At 36.4% G+C, this 16,792-nt stretch overlaps 1 protein-coding gene across 3 annotated transcripts; it reads left to right on the top strand.

The window, feature by feature from the left end:
* Window positions 1-756: 756 nt before the first annotated feature.
* LOC140157330 (hyalin-like) lies at window positions 757-16,365 on the top strand. Of its 3 annotated transcripts, XM_072180482.1 has the most exons (7): window positions 757-1,157; window positions 3,727-3,822; window positions 4,825-4,929; window positions 7,503-7,748; window positions 8,305-8,550; window positions 9,119-9,465; window positions 15,114-16,365. In XM_072180482.1, exons 2-7 carry the CDS (start codon window positions 3,762-3,764, stop codon window positions 15,279-15,281), a joined length of 1,173 nt encoding a protein of 390 aa, XP_072036583.1. In that variant the 5' UTR covers window positions 757-1,157; window positions 3,727-3,761; the 3' UTR covers window positions 15,282-16,365. The 3 variants fall into 3 exon arrangements, with proteins under 3 accessions (XP_072036583.1, XP_072036584.1, XP_072036582.1); XM_072180483.1 differs by lacking the exon at window positions 757-1,157 and having other exon boundaries at window positions 3,803-3,822; window positions 4,825-5,063; XM_072180481.1 differs by lacking the exons at window positions 757-1,157; window positions 3,727-3,822; window positions 4,825-4,929 and adding an exon at window positions 6,485-7,066.
* Window positions 16,366-16,792: the final 427 nt, after the last annotated feature.

Raw genomic sequence — 16,792 nt, forward strand, 5'->3', positions numbered from 1 at the left:
AATTGAAATTGATTGAAATAGAAAAAGAATAGTAAATCTATGTACAAAACAGTAATTCCATAACGGAAAGTCAGATGACTACTTAATTTGACCAGAGCCACATACTGAAGTTAGATTAAAAACACAAAATTGGATCAATTTCAGTGTCAGTGTTTTAACCAAATAAATAATCAGAGCCAAAGTATTGGGAGAAATTACAATAATATTAATATTGTAGGCATTGTAAAGGTTTTTGATTGTTACCTTTTATGTACAATGTATAAACTAACTGCATGTTTTTATAATAGTAATAAAACAATCAGAATCAGAATATTAGTTGCATAAATTGTTCTAAAATCATGGTATAAGAAAGACAAACATGGACGAAGTAATACACCACTTTTTATAGATTCAGAAAAAATGACATGTTGTCATTTCAGTCACTTTTCATATTTTCAAGTTGCTTGACTTTCTACCAATTATCATCATTAATGTCTACAGTTGCTTCATCTTCGTCATCACTGTCATCAGTCTCTATTGCGTCTTCGTCAGTGCGACAGATGGGATCATAGAATGCCTTGATCTCTTCGTTGTTTCTCTACCCCATAGCAATTAGTAGTCACGGTCCTTTCACATCACGCTTCTTAGCAAGTTTAAGTGAGATATGTCTCACTCGAATTGATAAAATAAATAGCCTACTAATGAGACTAATAAAGATAATGGAAATTGCACTGCATCTTAAAGAGCAAGAAAGTATTAATAGCCCTAGCGTCAGCGACGTTTCCATAACAACATACATGTTTTACAGTAATAAAGTCTAAAACCTAAAATGATGCTTTTAGAGTAGATGTGGAAAGTGCTGCCGGAATATTTTAGTGGCAGTCCAAAGAGTTGAAGATAACAATACGCCCAACTCGTACTGACGTACTTTAATAACAATTGCGTGGTTTTAGTGACTAAGATTAATTAGAATGAGCCCAATTTATCTACGTCATCACAAAGCGTAACTATAGCATTGATGCTTTGCAAAACATCTACATCTAAATCTATCAGACTACTAATGCTTCCGAAGCAGACTAGTTATTAGCATCGCTTCGAACTTCGTCGCATGGGCTTCGTCATCATTAGGTTTTGCCGAATGTTTAAAATTATTTCTTGGGATGTGGGCTTAGATTGAGGTGAGTGCATAATAGTTACATTAGAAAAGGACTAAACGAGGGTCGTTACATTGTTTTTACTTCAGTGCCGCCAAGCGCCATTACGGGCCCGGGGCAAAGCGAACGCACGGGCCCCTTTGATCAGCGATGACGGTGTAGAACTTAGTGTGGGTGGGTGTGGGGGCAACAGTGGCGTAAATTTCTTTGTGACATGGGGGGTGATGGAGGTTGGTGTAAAATCCATGAACACATGTTGAAGTGGAGTGAAAGTAGTGTTTTTAGCTGCCAATAATCAAATATGAACGTTGGCGCGAAGCGTGCAAATATTTGCAATTTGAAAGTGGCATTTTGCTCACAGACTCTTTAACAGCTTGCATGCGAAGTGCAAAACATTTGCCAATTTTAAGGCCAATTTGAAGCTAAAATGATGAAAAAAAGTATGAACCGTTGAATTGGACAAATGAGCGCAAAAATTTGCAATTCGAAGTAGCGACTTTTGCTCCCAGAATGAACTTATTGAAACAAACTCCTTGCGAAGCGCAGAAAAATTACCAATTTTAAGCTAAATGATCAAACAATGAATTTGAAGGGGGTAATGCGCGCGAAGCGCGTGAAAATTTGCAATTTGTGTTCCCACTATTAAGCTGCACTTCCCTGATTCTTGAAGTCTTCATTATATCGAGGATGATCATTTTCTCAAAAGCAAACAGTATAAACATTATTAAAGTAAAATATTTATTAGAAAGTGTGAGTCAAAGCGGCTATGTTCTTGTATTTAATAGAAAATGCGTCTCATTTCTTTGTTTTTTACGGGCCCACTACTTGTGTTCCTTTTTAGGGGCCGTAAAAGAGCAACACCCCCCCCCCAAAATACATACCTTATAATGGACCCGTAAATGCAGAGAAAAGAGGCCGAAGTGGGCCCGTAAAAGCAAAAAAAAAAGACATTGGTGAGCATGTAAAAAAAAGCTTAATAAGCGAAGAAAAGACACTTAATGGACTCGTAAAAAGAAAAAAAAGAGACCCTAGAGGGCCCGTAAAGAGCAAAGAAGAGATACCTTAGGCCTAATGGACAAGAGGGCCCGTATCGTAAAGCAAAGAAAAGAGGCCTTAATTTATTACAAGATATCTTTTCTTTACTTTTTACGGGCCCCTGATGTCCCTTTTCTTTGCTTTTACTGCCCCATAGTAAAGTATGTTTCTTCACTTTTTACGCACCCCCTTACCCCCCCCCCCCCATTGTCGGCGGCACTGTTTACTTATGTTTAATATACCTCGGGCTACATTTTCCTCTGGCATAGAAGTGATACAAGTTTTAACCCACCTGGTGGTAAAGCCGCCCGTCAAGGTAAATTTAGGAATATGGAGTTTAATCTTGATAGCTTTAACATTGCCGTCTTATATTTATCAGAAATCCAGTGAAACTCACATGTTTGTGGGATTTGTAGCCGAAATTCAATTTCGGCCCATAAGTGGGGAATAAGTACATAAGTGGTGAATGTTATATATACTATTCTTGATATCACTCGATAGAGGAGAGATATCAAGTGCTAGCAAGGGATTCCCACAACCACCCTTCGTAGTTCGTGTTATAAGAATGGTTAAGTAGTAGTACGATAGTTAAAATATTAATATTGTATTATATAATAGCCTGATCAACAGAAAATGATATGTGACCGTCCACGGCGAATGAGCCGTAAATTCCTCCCCGGTCAATTTTGTTTTATTTCATGTTTGAAAAATAAACATCATAAACTTAAAAATGGTATATCATTTGACTTCAAACGATACCCAGAAGCGGGGTTATGGTTAGTTAAACTTTGCCCCTTCAAAAAAATTATAGCTTTTTTCGTTTCTACGTGTGTCTCTTTTTCCACATTGCTGGCAATAAATATCAAACAGTCATAATTGGCGGTCATTTCAAATCATACCCAAGTCAACGAGGTTTAAGAAGGTTCTCTCATTGTTAATTGTTGGTTATGCATACCTATACAAAATACAATGCCTGGTAACCCACCACTTGAAAAGGATTTAGCAAAAGCAAACAAAGACCAGAGCTATTAAAAGTTCTATAGACATCTAAGGTGAGAAGCTTATGATCCACTTCAATAATATGATTATTGATTGGTGTTGTGACTATAAAAATAAGACAGATGTCGCGCCAGCTTAAGTGACCGATGAATACGACCTTCGTACACATTTTACACCATAACTCAGAATACAATTTAGGGAATTTACGGCTCGTTTGTGCTGCCGGGTCACATATATTTTATTATTTCATGTAGCAGCTTCGGCACAGTAACTTATGCATTAGTATACATATTGATGGGAGGTTGCGATTTCATTGCGGAGGGGGAGGAAAGTAGGGGAGCAGAGAAATATGATGAAGAAGCAGCTGTGGCGAGTGCGAGAGAGGAGAGGGAGAGCAGGGGGAAGAGAGAGAGAGGGAGAGAGAGGGAGAGAGAGAGAGGGAGAGAGAGAGAGAGAGAGAGAGGGGGGGGGGGGAGAGAGAGAGTTTATTAATTACTTTATTATGTTTATAACAATTGAAATATTTAGTTGAATACGGTGCTTGTTTCATTTTTTGCAGAGCTTGACACGGACACATTCCTAGCTGGTACAATAATGTATCGGTTAGAAATTAAGTACCTACTGCAGATTCGGCTGCTATATTGCGTTTTGACAGGTAGGTTTTCAAAACAAAACTTCTCGTAATTGTCCTCAAAATACTTAACCCCAAAATTTATCTTCATCATCAGCAGCAGTATCATTATCTTTATCATCATCAACTAAAACTGGACGAGTATTGGGATTACTTGAATATTTTATTATTGTACCATTTTGCAACCTTTAAAAGCGTCATCAAGTCAATTATATATGTGAGGCGCTTATGGTATCCAAAGCGACCAAATACCAAATGGAAACTATTGGCAACGTTATAAGAAAAAACCCAGTTTAATTAGATTCTTCTTGTGTATTAAAATATTCATGAATTTGCTAATTGACTTTGGCTCGTCTCTTGTTCTCCTCCAGTTAATGTAAACATTAAACGCATGTACGTAAATTTTAAAACATGAAAATTTATTTTTAAGGAATTCTGTTACATATTTTTGGTATTCGGTTTCAAAACATCTTTGGTACATTTTGAATTCCAAAATTCATGAAAGAAAAAGTTGAACCTATTTTAGCACCAATTTTGAAAATAAACTAAAATGTTCTCACAATCTATTGGTTTTGCTCAAATTAATATCCTTTACAAACTAAAACTGCGCCGCTGTTATCCCAGCAAACACAAAATGTTTTACACAAAACGTTTAAATGTCGGGTTATATAAAGGGTATAAAAACGTTTTAATAACATTCCAAAAACATTTTTGAATACTTGATACAAAACATTCTAAACAGAATGTTATTTTGGGGTTGAAAAAATATTTTGAAAAATGTTTGCCCAAAATATTTGCAATAACGTTTTACAAACGTTTTCATGACCTTTATATAACCGGACATTTAAATGTTATTAAAACGTTTTGAAAGAAACATTTTAAGAACATTTCTGTGTTTGCTGGGATGCTGCTGTTGTTGTGCTGCTGTATAATTACTGCTGTTATTGTTGTTGTTATATAATTTTACTGTTGTTGTTATTGAGGTTGACGTTGTTGTTATCAAGTTTATTCTCACTTTTTATTTAGATCTTGTAACTACTCTTGAGGCAGTTAAGCATGTTCAATGTCAAGTTGTACAAGAACATGATGCTAATCATACTTTGCGTTGGGTTTTACCATATCCTGATCCGTGTAAGTGCACCAGTGTCATGGAGGAGCGAATTTATACACACCTAGGCGACATTTTAAACCGGTTTATGTCGATAAACCTTTAGTTACCAGTGACGTCGGCATGATCATTAAGCATTATGATCTGGACTGCATGAGTAAGCATGTTCATTATCATCGTTAAGTATCTTCTTCTTCTTCTTACAATAATAATACTACTAATAATAACATAAATAATAATAATAATACTAATACTAACAATCAATCTAATGATATGCACTTAAAGTTGAAAATTGATTCATGCTTGGTTCACTAATGTATTTCACTAATTCATTTGATTTTTAATTACCTACAGCTCCATGAAAGTACACACTAGGGTCATCAATGTCATTAAGTTTATGATATTGATGGTATTGATATGCAAAAAAGAATACAAACTCTGCAAAAATGAATAAAATGCGCACAGGTGCCTAAAATTGCCAAAATTAATATCTGTAAAATGTAATAATAATATAAAAATCCTTTTGATTTACTTAGAAAGGTAAATTGCATTTTTGAAAACTCCATAAAAATACACGAACCTCTTTATTAAATGTTGATTGAAATGCACACGTGTCTCTACCATCTTTTAACCTGTCGCACAGTAGCGCAAAGTTCTCACAATGTGAATGTGATAAGATTTCTGCAACTTAAGTGATGCAATAGTGCATTTAAATTGTCGGCAGGGGGGCCCTGAAATTTTTGAGGTTTGTAAAGGGGGAGCCCCGAAAATGTTTCGCGATGTATCAGGCCCCCCTAACAAGTGTTTGTGAACGGTCCCTAAATGTCTATAGTGCTCAACTTAAAACACTAGAAGTTCAGTCCATAAGCAGGGTGTTTATTTTCTACAAGCAATATACAGGGTGAGTCCAAAAAGTGCAATAGTGCAAAGAATCCATCTTTATTTTATTACCAGATTGAATTTTTAGGATTTAAAACACATGATATATTCATTAGTGGCCTTGTGTGAAAAAACAAAGTAATTAACACTTGCCGTTCTGTTTTTATGACACATTTTACAGCGATACAGCACTATATACTATTATGTATTGTATATTTGGAACAACTGACATTTTTTTAACCTCATTGGCACTGAAGTAGAATTATGCGCCCAAAGTTTTATTGTCCGTGGTCTTATAAAGTAGAGGAAACATTGCTTTTAATTGTTATTATTTTCCTATTTACCCTTACATTATAATGGGAAAGTTCAACATGGTTGAATATTGATTCGTTGACCTATTGCACTTTTTTTACTCACCCTGTATATACGTTTAATACCAAAATGATTTGATGTGCTCATCATTAAGTGTCTATGTGTTTAGTTTAATAGCGTTGAAAGTGATCAATTTAGTATTTACCTCTATACCTTCACCTTGTAAGCACATAGAAGAGTTTAAACCGAGCCAGAGGGATTATCAAGCTGCCCCCGTTACCAGGTCTGCATATTATTACAGGCTGCGCACTTGCTTTTTTTATTGGTATCCCCGGTGGCATATCAGCGGTGAGCGGCGATGAAAATGTTCCTGATGGTCATAATTTTTGGCCTATTTTACTGGGACAATTGCGCACGAAGCGCGCAAAACCTTTCCATTTCACTCTGTTTTAGCACAAACTAAATTAAGGTGTTTAACGGTCTAAAAAAGAAGATGCACAGGGCAATTCTGCCCCCACGCCTGTTGCGGATTTTCTCGTCCAGTGGCTTTCCCCCACATGACCAAAAAATTGGGAGGAAAGGGAGTTACCAGAGGCATTGTTCTTGATTTCCCCTGCTAATTGAATGTTTGACTGATCACCACAAACTATACAAATAATATAGGATTTCCCGAATAGATCAGTATTACTTTGTGGAGGAACTTCTTTAATTTCTTAGTCATTTTTCGGGCTGAAACTTGTATAGACATATTTTAAGCAAACCAAGTAATCAATGCAGATCATAGACAATCAACCGCTATGATTGAATGGTTTGAACCTGTTGCTACTGATAACTCTGGTGACAGCCCCACAGTCATCTGCGATCACCAATCGGGAACTAAGTTTGCTATAGGACAAGTACTTGTAACGTGTACAGCTTTCGATGGATATGGGAATAGCAAAAGCTGTACCTTTTACGTTAATGTCAAGGGTAAGATATATCTCTAGCTGCAATTATTACTGCTGTTTAAAAGATCCCCAATCGGGAAGTCACTTTCCTATTGGACACAAACTTGTAACGTGCACAGCTTTCGATGGATATGGGAATAGCAAAAGCTGTACCTTTTACGTTGATGTCAAGGGTGAGATATATCTCTAGATGCAGTTATTACTGCTGTTTAAAGAAAGATAAACGCATGTTCCTTTTTTCATTTCAGTTCAGAATATATCGTCACCCTACGATAATTACCTTAGTCATATTTTAGTATATTAAAATTCAAGTGAATGTGAAAAGTACAGTCTTCTCACTGAAAGGTTATTCTTACATTATAACTTATGCCTATCGGGCAGGAATCGATCAAAAGTAATATATCCATCTGATTAATTTGATTTTGTCTTTTCATTTTTGTGACATTTTGTTCAATCAGACAACGAAATGCCTGAATTTGAGTCCTGCCCAGCAAACCAAGCTTCTTATACAGATCATAGACAACCAACCGCTATGATTGAATGGTTGGAACCTGTTGCTACTGATAACTCTGGTGACAGCCCCACAGTCATCTGCGATCACCAATCGGGAACTAGATTTGCTATTGGACAAGTACTTGTAACGTGTACAGCTTTCGATGGATATGGGAATAGCAAAAGCTGTACCTTTTACATTGATGTCAAGGGTAAGATATATCTCTAGCGGCAATTATTACTGCTATTTAAAGAAAGACAAACGCATGTTCCTTTTTTCAGTTCAGTTTCAGATTTTCACATAATATTACATCTTCAAAAGATTGCAATTGATGAACAAAATGATAAGGTTACAAAGATTACACATAATAGAATATATCGTCACCCTACGATAATTGCCTTAGTCATTTTTTGTAATTTTGAGAATAAAGTACAACATATGGTTCAAGCATGCATCAGTTACGTAATCACCCAAATTATTTCTGATTATTCCCATTAATTTGTATCACATTTTGTTCATGTGCAAAGATTAGTGAATAAATATGTTTATATGTATGGTCTTAAAAGATGTTCGTACACTGCTTTGTCGACCAAGTAAATCATAGAAAGATAAAAAATCAAGTGAATGTGAAAAGTACAGTCTTCTCACTGAAAAGTTATTCGTGCATTATAACGTATGCCTATCGGGCAGGAATCGATCAAAAGTAATATATCCATCTGATTAATTTGATTTTGTCTTTTCATTTTTGTGACATTTTGTACACTCAGACAACGAAATGCCTGAATTTAAGTCCTGCCCAGCAAACCAAGCTTCTTATACAGATCATGGACAACCAACCGCTATGATTGAATGGTTGGAACCTGTTGCTACTGACAACTCTGGTGGCAGCCCCACAGTCATCTGCGATCACCAATCGGGAACTAAGTTTGCTATTGGACAAGTACTTGTAACGTGTACAGCTTCCGATGGATATGGGAATAGCAAAAACTGTACCTTTAACGTTGATGTAAAGAGTAAGATTTCTTTCTATACATATAGTTGTCCACTTTTTGCTGCAAGTTTGCGCAAATTTGGTTGAGTTTGCCCCTCCCTGAAATTCACTTTTACCCTATCCAATCCCCCAGAAAAAAATATATTCTGGCGCAGCCATTGAACGCAGCGCTATACTCTCTTTTTCAATATTATAGAATTTTGTCTCTAAATATTGCACTTTGATTTATATGATCTATCAAAATAAGGCAGTGTTTTCTAATTTGATTGGTTTTTTTTATTTATATTTAATATAGTCCTTCTTAGTATCATTAACACTAAACGCAGTCAATGCCAGTCAGTACATAAAAATAACAATACGTTGCTTTGTGTTAGGGATCTGTTTGGATACGTTATAAATGCTGAGGCCTGATACATGATGTCCTAACATGATCTGTACCGGGCAAGTTGAAGATTCTTTAAATTTATATCATCGCTATTGGTCATAGTGGATAGTTCTAACGTCCACAAACATTTTAGTAGCTTTTGAAGGAATTTTAGACTTCATTTTTTGAATTTTAGATTTTGAAAATGTTTGCATTTCACCTTTAGATTGTACATCCCCTCTTGGGTTGGAAAATCGCATAATATCTGATACACAAATAACTGCTTCGAGTAAAGGCTGGTATTACGATGGCAGTACAACAGAATACTTCTTTGCCCGCAATGCAAGACTACATCATAGTTCCTACTGGCGACCATTATTGAACGATGAAAATCCGTGGATCAAAGTTCAGCTAGATGGTGTTCATGTCATCACAGGGCTCGTGAGTCAAGGCAGTGGAGGCTACCATAATATGAACTCGTGGGTGATATCTTACTTGATTCAGTATCAACACGCAAGTGTGAATGCATCGGAGATGGAATTTATCAAAGATGTGACTGGGAATACAGCCAAGGTATAAACTTAAGTTCAACGTTATAAGTACTTAAATTGACCAGTAGTTTGTAGACATGATCTACAGCCGTATAAAGCCATTTTTGGTCAATATTTTTTTTCTATAAATATTTTACAAAAATAGTGTACAAAATATGAGACACGATGTGTTTTAATGATTATCTCCAAAATGTGTATTTTTACCCCAAATGTTTTTATTTAGATTCTTTGACTAATTTCGATTCCAAAAATGTATAGGGGACTACTTTTATAAATTGTGTATTAATAAATATTTTATTAAGATTTTTTTAATTCTTAATTCTTTTAAAAAGCACTTTTATTATTGCATTTCTGAGAGCGACGTTAATGGGCCTTGCAACGGACATTGTAATGCAAATTGACGATAGTCTCACTTGCCCTATAGTTACGCCATAGATAGTTGAATCATTTTCTTACGATCCGTGACCATTTATAGCATACCTTTGTTTCTCTGTGGATTTGACTAGATAGACATATTCTAAGAAAAAATAGCTCCTATGTCCCTCCCAAAAATGGCGGGAAAATCTATTTATAGCTCATTTTTCAAAATGGCCGCCGGTGACATTTTGAAAAACATGAATATCTATATACCATGTTCTTAATAGGCATTAATGACAAATAATATGCCGTTTTCCACTATCTTTGGCATGCCCAACCTTTTAAGATAAAATTCAAAGTGTTGAGAGGTCATCTTGACCCCTAAATCCAAGATGGCCGCCAGTTCCATATTGAAAACATGAAAATCGATATATCATGAAGTGGATAGGCTATAATAACAAACAATGTGTCGTTTTCAACTATATTTGGCATGCAAAACCGTTTAAGATCATATTCAAAGAGTTTGGGGTCACATTGACCCTTAAATCCAAAATGGCCGCCAGCGCCATATTGACAAAAACATGAAAATCTATATACCATGAAGTGGATAGGCTATACTGACAAACAATGTGTCGTTTTCCACTATTTTTGGCATGCCAAATCTTTTTTTGTCATATTCAAAGTGTTTGGGGGTCATCTTGAACCCTAAATCCAAGATGGCCGCCAGCACCATATTGACAAAAACATGCAGTGGATAGGCTATACTGACAAATATTCCACTATTTTTGGCATGCCAAACCTTTTCATGTCGTATTCAAAGTGTTTGGGGGCATCTTGACCCCTAAATCCAAGATGACTGTCTAAGCCATGTCGAAAAACATGAACATCGATATTTAAGATGTGACACACATGAGGCCACTACTTATTTTTACTCAATTACTTATACTATAGATTTTGAAAGTGTTACCTTTGTTCTTTCAGGAAAGTTGCACGTTAAGAGCATGTGGTGGAGAACAGAACAGACACTGAAGAGCTACAGAGCTACCAAGAGACTAATAAACTAGAATGCATGTTGAAAGATCATTGCCCTGTAAAAGACAGGTTAGAAAAAGTAGAGAAATGGAGAACACAAATTTTTTACATGGAAGGGCCTTGATAAATTTCAACATGTCAATACAACAGTGGAATGGGATAAAAGACCTAAGGGTTTTCATAAGCATGCTACTTGTTGTACCACGATGTCTAACACACACGCTCACTGCCAAGCCACAAAACGCAAGCACAAATCTGAGAAATCAAAAAAAAAAAAAAAAAAAAAAAAAGCTGGGATGTCCGGTCAGCAATTATCTTCGTTAAGAGATAATCTCAGTGAAAATGCAGAGCATCTACAGCATGTTAACCTTCGTGAGGCTCAAGCTTTGTTCTTTCAACATATCCAACAAATCATATTTAAAGATCGTGAAATACGCACCCTTGAAGGACTGCTCCAAGATTACATTCGCATTACTTCAAACTACGGGCACTTTTCCCAAGTAAGGTCCAGCTACCTCAAGGAACTTCTGATCAAAGAATTTGGAAAAGTCATAGGATTTCACGAACGTATTCAGAAGAATGTTAGTGAGCTTGTGTATGATACAAGAGCTGTCGGCACATACATCGAGGCCGCGCTGTTATCACTGGGAGTAACGGATGACCATTTGGTCAAGAATATCGCAACACGACTCAGAGAACAGGTCATCAAAACAACAAATGTTCCTTGGCCCCCGTACATACATGAGTTGGAGCAAGCTGAAAACTTTAGTGAGCTCCTACTAAAGCTGGTTGAAAAAACCTAACACAGGTTCAGCTGATGACAACCCAAAGGTCTGATCAATTTCGTCAATCTTAGAGAGCAATCGTTATTTACGACAGGGGTTGGCATTTTAAAGGGGGAACCCGATTTGTTTTATCGTGAGGGGGGGTCGAAAATTTTGTTGAACCAGGAGGGGATTGTTAAGTTTTAAATTGAGTAATATAGTTTAAACAAGGGCGGAATTTGAAAATTTGCTTTCCCCCTCGCATATACTCAAAATTCACCCTTTTTAAACTTAACAATCCCCCTCCTGGTTCAACAAACAATTTTGCGTTTCCACCTCAAGATCAAATAAAAAATTCGGGTTCCCCCTCAAAATGTGCATTCCCCCTGTCGTAAATAACGATCTCTCCCTACGATTGACGCAATTGATCGGACCTTTGGGTTGTCATCAGTTAGACCTGTGTTAGGTTTTTTCAACCAGGTAATGAAGTTTAGTATGGGCTCACTCAAGTTTTCAGCTTGCTCCACTTCATCTATATACGGGGACCAAGGAACAGTGGTTGCTTGATTACCTGTTCTTGACCAACTGGTCATCCGTTACTCCCAGTGATAACAGCGCGGCCTCGATGTATGTATCGGAAGTGCTTGTATCATGCACAAGCTCACTAACTTTCTTCTGAATACGTACGTGAAATCCTATGTCTTTTCCAAATTCTTTGATCAGAAGTTCTTTGAGGTAGCTGGAACTTACTTGGGAAAAGTGCTCGTGGTTTGAAGTAATACGAATGTAATCTTGGAGCTGTCCTTCAAGGGTGCGTATTACGATCTTTAAATATGATTTGTTGGATATGTTGAAAGAACAAAGCTTGAGCCTCACGAAGGTTAACATGCTGTAGATGCTCTGCATTTTCACTGAGATTATCTCTCGCTTGATTGCTGATATTTTGACGCCAGCAATGACGGTGGTATCTGATTTCCAAAGGCTGTTTGCCTGTCTGGGATTGACGTTATAAACGTATCTAACCGCTCTCTTGTATCCTCATCTGCCATGTAAATAGTGTGTGCCTTGAATCTTCTCCATGCATCTTGTGTCAAAAGTAACAAAAGTGTTTTTGTCCCTGTTACCAGACGTTTGTGGACGCACATTGCCTTATCATGCAGAACACCTATACTTGAACGAGGTTTCTTTGGAGGAGGTCCTGAGAAAGATGATAGCTGACCGGACATCCCAGCCTTTTTATTTTTTTATATTTTTTTGTTTTTGATTTCTCAGATTTGTGCTTGCGTTTTGTGGCTTGGTAGTGAGCGTGTGTGTTAGACATCGTGATACAACAAGTAGCATGTATATGAAAACCCTTAGGTCTTTTATCCCATTCCACTGTTGTATTGACATGTTGAAATTTATCAAGGCCCTTCCATTGTAAAAATTTGTTCTCTACTTTTTCTAAACTGTCTTTTACAGGGCAATGATCTTTCAGCATGCATTCTAGTTTATCAGTCTCTTGGTTGCTCTGTAGCTCTTCGGTGTCTGTTCTGTTCTCCATCACATGCTCTTAACGTGCAACTTTTCTGAAAAAACAAAGGTAACACTTTCAAAATCTATAGTATTCGAGTAATTGAGTAAAAATAAGTATTGGCCTCATGTGTGTCACATCTTAAATATCGATATTCATGTTTTTCGACATGGCTTAGACAGTATTTTTGGATTTAGGGGTCAAGATGCCCCCAAACACTTTGATAACGACATGAAAAGGTTTGGCATGCCAAATATAGTGGAATATTTGTCAGTATAGCCTATCCACTTCATGTTTTTTGTCAATATGGTGCTGGCGGCCATCTTGGATTTAGGGGTCAAGGTGACCCCAAACTCTTTGAATATGATCTTAAATGGTTTTGCATGCCACAAATAGTTGAAAACGACACATTGTTGGTTATTATAGTCAATCCACTTCATGATATATCGATTTTCATGTTTTTCAATATAGCGCTGGCGGCCATCTTGGATTTAGGGTTCAAGATGACCCCCAAACACTTTGAATTTGACAAAAAAAGATTTGGCATGCCAAAAATAGTGGAAAACGACACATTGTATGTCAGCATAGCCTATCCATTTCATGGTATATAGATTTTCATGTTTTGTCAATATGGCGCTGGCGGCCATCTTGGATTTAGGGGTCAATGTGACCCCAAACTCTTTGAATATGATCTTAAACGGTTTTGCATGCCAAATATAGTTGCAAACTACACATTGTTTGTTATTATAGCCTATCCATATCATGATATATCGATTTTCATGTTTTTCAATATGGAAATGGCGGCCATCTTGGATTTAGGGGTCAAGATGACCTCTCAACACTTTGAATTTTATCTTAAAAGGTTGGGCATGCCAAAGATAGTGGAACACGGCATATTATTTGTCATTATAGCCTATCCAGAACATGGTATGTAGATATAGATGTTTTTCAAAATGTCACCGGCGGCCATTTTGAAAAATGAGCTATAAATAGATTTTCCCGCCATTTTTGGGAGGGACATAGGAGCTATTTTTTCTTAGAATATGTCCATCTAGTCAAATCCACAGAAAAACAAAGGTATGCTATGAATGGTCACGGATCGTAAGAAAATGATTCAACTAAGAGGTTATTTGAAATCAGGTAATCAGAGTGATTTACAAAACGATTACATAATAAGACTTAAGCTGTGTTCACACATGCACTTACCGGTTATTTTATCTAGGCTTATTAGTATTATTATTATTATTATTATTATTATTATCTATAACACTATCTGTAGTCATGTTGTGTTGTGACTCCCTACATTTTGGTCATCAAAATTTTTTTTTTTTATGACACCCCCTACTCGTGTAGGGCATCCCAATAAGGATGGTCAATTGCTCCTGCGCCTGAACTTTTCACCCGATCATGGAGGGTGCGATGGAGAGTTTTCAGTGCCTTTATCTTAGCATGTATCTGCTCCCCCGACCGTATGGGGAATCCCCCTTGTCATGTAATACCGTGGCTATCTCCTCCCAAAGCTTCATTTTATCCCGGTAATAATTTGAGGGTCTCTCCAGATTTTGAGGATAGGCAATGTTTCCTTGTCATTACAATTGACCCCTTTATTGCGTTTATTTATATTAACATTTGCAGCTGCAGCCATGATGATATCACGCAGTAAATCACTCTGCTTAAAATTTTGCGCGATTGATATACTCAGTTATATCCGACAGCCCAATAGTGCTGTCCACACGTAATAACTATTACCGGACGTAACGTTTCGATCGGTCTTAACAGCTCTTAACCCTGGTCATCTTCGGCTTTAAATTGTCGGATTTAAAGCACATTACGTCGGATACTCGGATATAGTTATATCCGACGCTCATTCACACTGCCACTTATATCCGATACTATTGCCGACGTAATTTAAGTCCGGTAATAAGTGATTTAACTTATAACTTTGACTTATCACCAGATTGGTAACTCGCAAATCTTAGATCTGTTTACATTATTTTGTTGCAGGTGTTCAACGCCAATACCGACAGCAGTATAATGGTGTCGATACAATTTGACCAGGCTATCACTACAGATACGATCCAGGTGATACCGCAGGAGTGTACAAGGTTGAATAACGACAAACACTGTAGTTTGAGGTTGGAAATCCTGGGGTGTTCAACAGTTAATAATTGAAAATAACCATTGATGTAATAATAAATGATAATAAGGGAACCATAGAAGCATAATCAAATTCTAAGAGCGTATAAGTTATCGGCCTATGTATTGAGATGTTTTTTTATAGAAACAAAGTAGTTCGATCTTTTGATCGATCATCGATGCGTGGTCGATCCTTATTATTTATGAAATCAACTAATTTACTATATATTGTTAATTCTGATAAAATGGTAATTAGTGCCTGTAGGGATGTTGACAAATATAAATATAGTGTTAATCCTGATTAATTGGTTGATACTTCCTTAATAACAAACATCGAAGCAGCATCGACAGTCGATCCAAAGATCGAACATATTTGTTTCTGGTGTCTAAGAGGTTTGGTTTGTTTATATTGATTTATTCGTACTTTTAATTAATTAAAAGTCAAAACCTTTGTGTGTATGACGACATCACTGTACCCACACTGAAATGTATGAAATAAAATCTAAATATCAAGGGGAAGGAACAGACATTGATTTTACGGTAAATGCTACTCCGTTTTAAGTAAATTCAGTGGATATGTGTTCAATCTTGCATTCTCCATTAAATCCTCCAAGGTCATGCACAAAACACTTCGCCCTACCCCATTATAATGTATGATACAATTATTGACAAACTCCCTCTACAAATTGTTATTAGTTTTCCCAATGCTGTTGCAGCTTAACAAATCACAAGGCGATAGTGAATACGCATAGAAAATCGGTGCTACGCATGCAATTAACTTTTAACAAATAACGTCATCTTTTAATATAATTTCTGACTATTCTCCATCTCAATTCAATAAATAACGGAAGTTGGTACAGTATAGTTAACAACCCGGTCTAGCATTCCAAAGCAATACAATGACATACGTTTTCAAATATTCCTGTTTCTTAAACGTCAACATTTTAAAATAACCTATTTCTTGAACAGTGATACCATAACATGTACAATGTTCATTATGGCACTAAGTAGTCATAACTTATATCGCCCTCAATAAATTGAGAAAATTTGGCTAAATAAATAATTATCGTTTTTGGCAAAAAACGTGTGATTTTCACAGGAGTTTGGGCTAAATATAAAAGGAAATCACTAAAAATCTAAATATCAAACTCAATATTGCTTCAAATAGTTTTTGGTAAATAAATAAATGAATATATAAAAACATTCAATGTTGTGTAGTCATATGTCTTTGTCAAATAACGCTCTATTAAATACGGACAATGCTTTAGGGAACCTGGTATTGTTTACATCTTCATCTTCATCTTCATTAGATACAGTGCGTCCCTCAGAATTGAGTATTGCTACACTTTGAATATTTTACATGGCGAGGCAAACAAAAGTGGTAGTGATGAACGTGAAGAAAATTTATTATATACAGTGCTTTGTGCGAGTAAAAATAGCGTCAGCAATTATGGAAGTTGGATGCTATCTAAATCCATCATGCCAATATTCGTACAGTTATTGACTTGTCAGTTACCCCTGTCAATTATGTTATACATTATACCATG

This window comes from Amphiura filiformis, chromosome 7, assembly GCF_039555335.1.
Source record: "Amphiura filiformis chromosome 7, Afil_fr2py, whole genome shotgun sequence".
NCBI classification, from domain to species: domain Eukaryota; kingdom Metazoa; phylum Echinodermata; class Ophiuroidea; order Amphilepidida; family Amphiuridae; genus Amphiura; species Amphiura filiformis.

Excerpts from the sequence above, each read along its gene's own strand:
- LOC140157330 (XM_072180481.1), top strand. The coding sequence starts at position 6,895 with ATGATTGAATGGTTTGAACCTGTTGCTACTGATAACTCTGGTGACAGC. Across the intron at positions 7,749-8,304 it reads CTTTTACATTGATGTCAAGG|ACAACGAAATGCCTGAATTT; the intron begins GTAAGATATATC and ends TTGTACACTCAG. Across the intron at positions 8,551-9,118 it reads CTTTAACGTTGATGTAAAGA|ATTGTACATCCCCTCTTGGG; the intron begins GTAAGATTTCTT and ends TTTCACCTTTAG.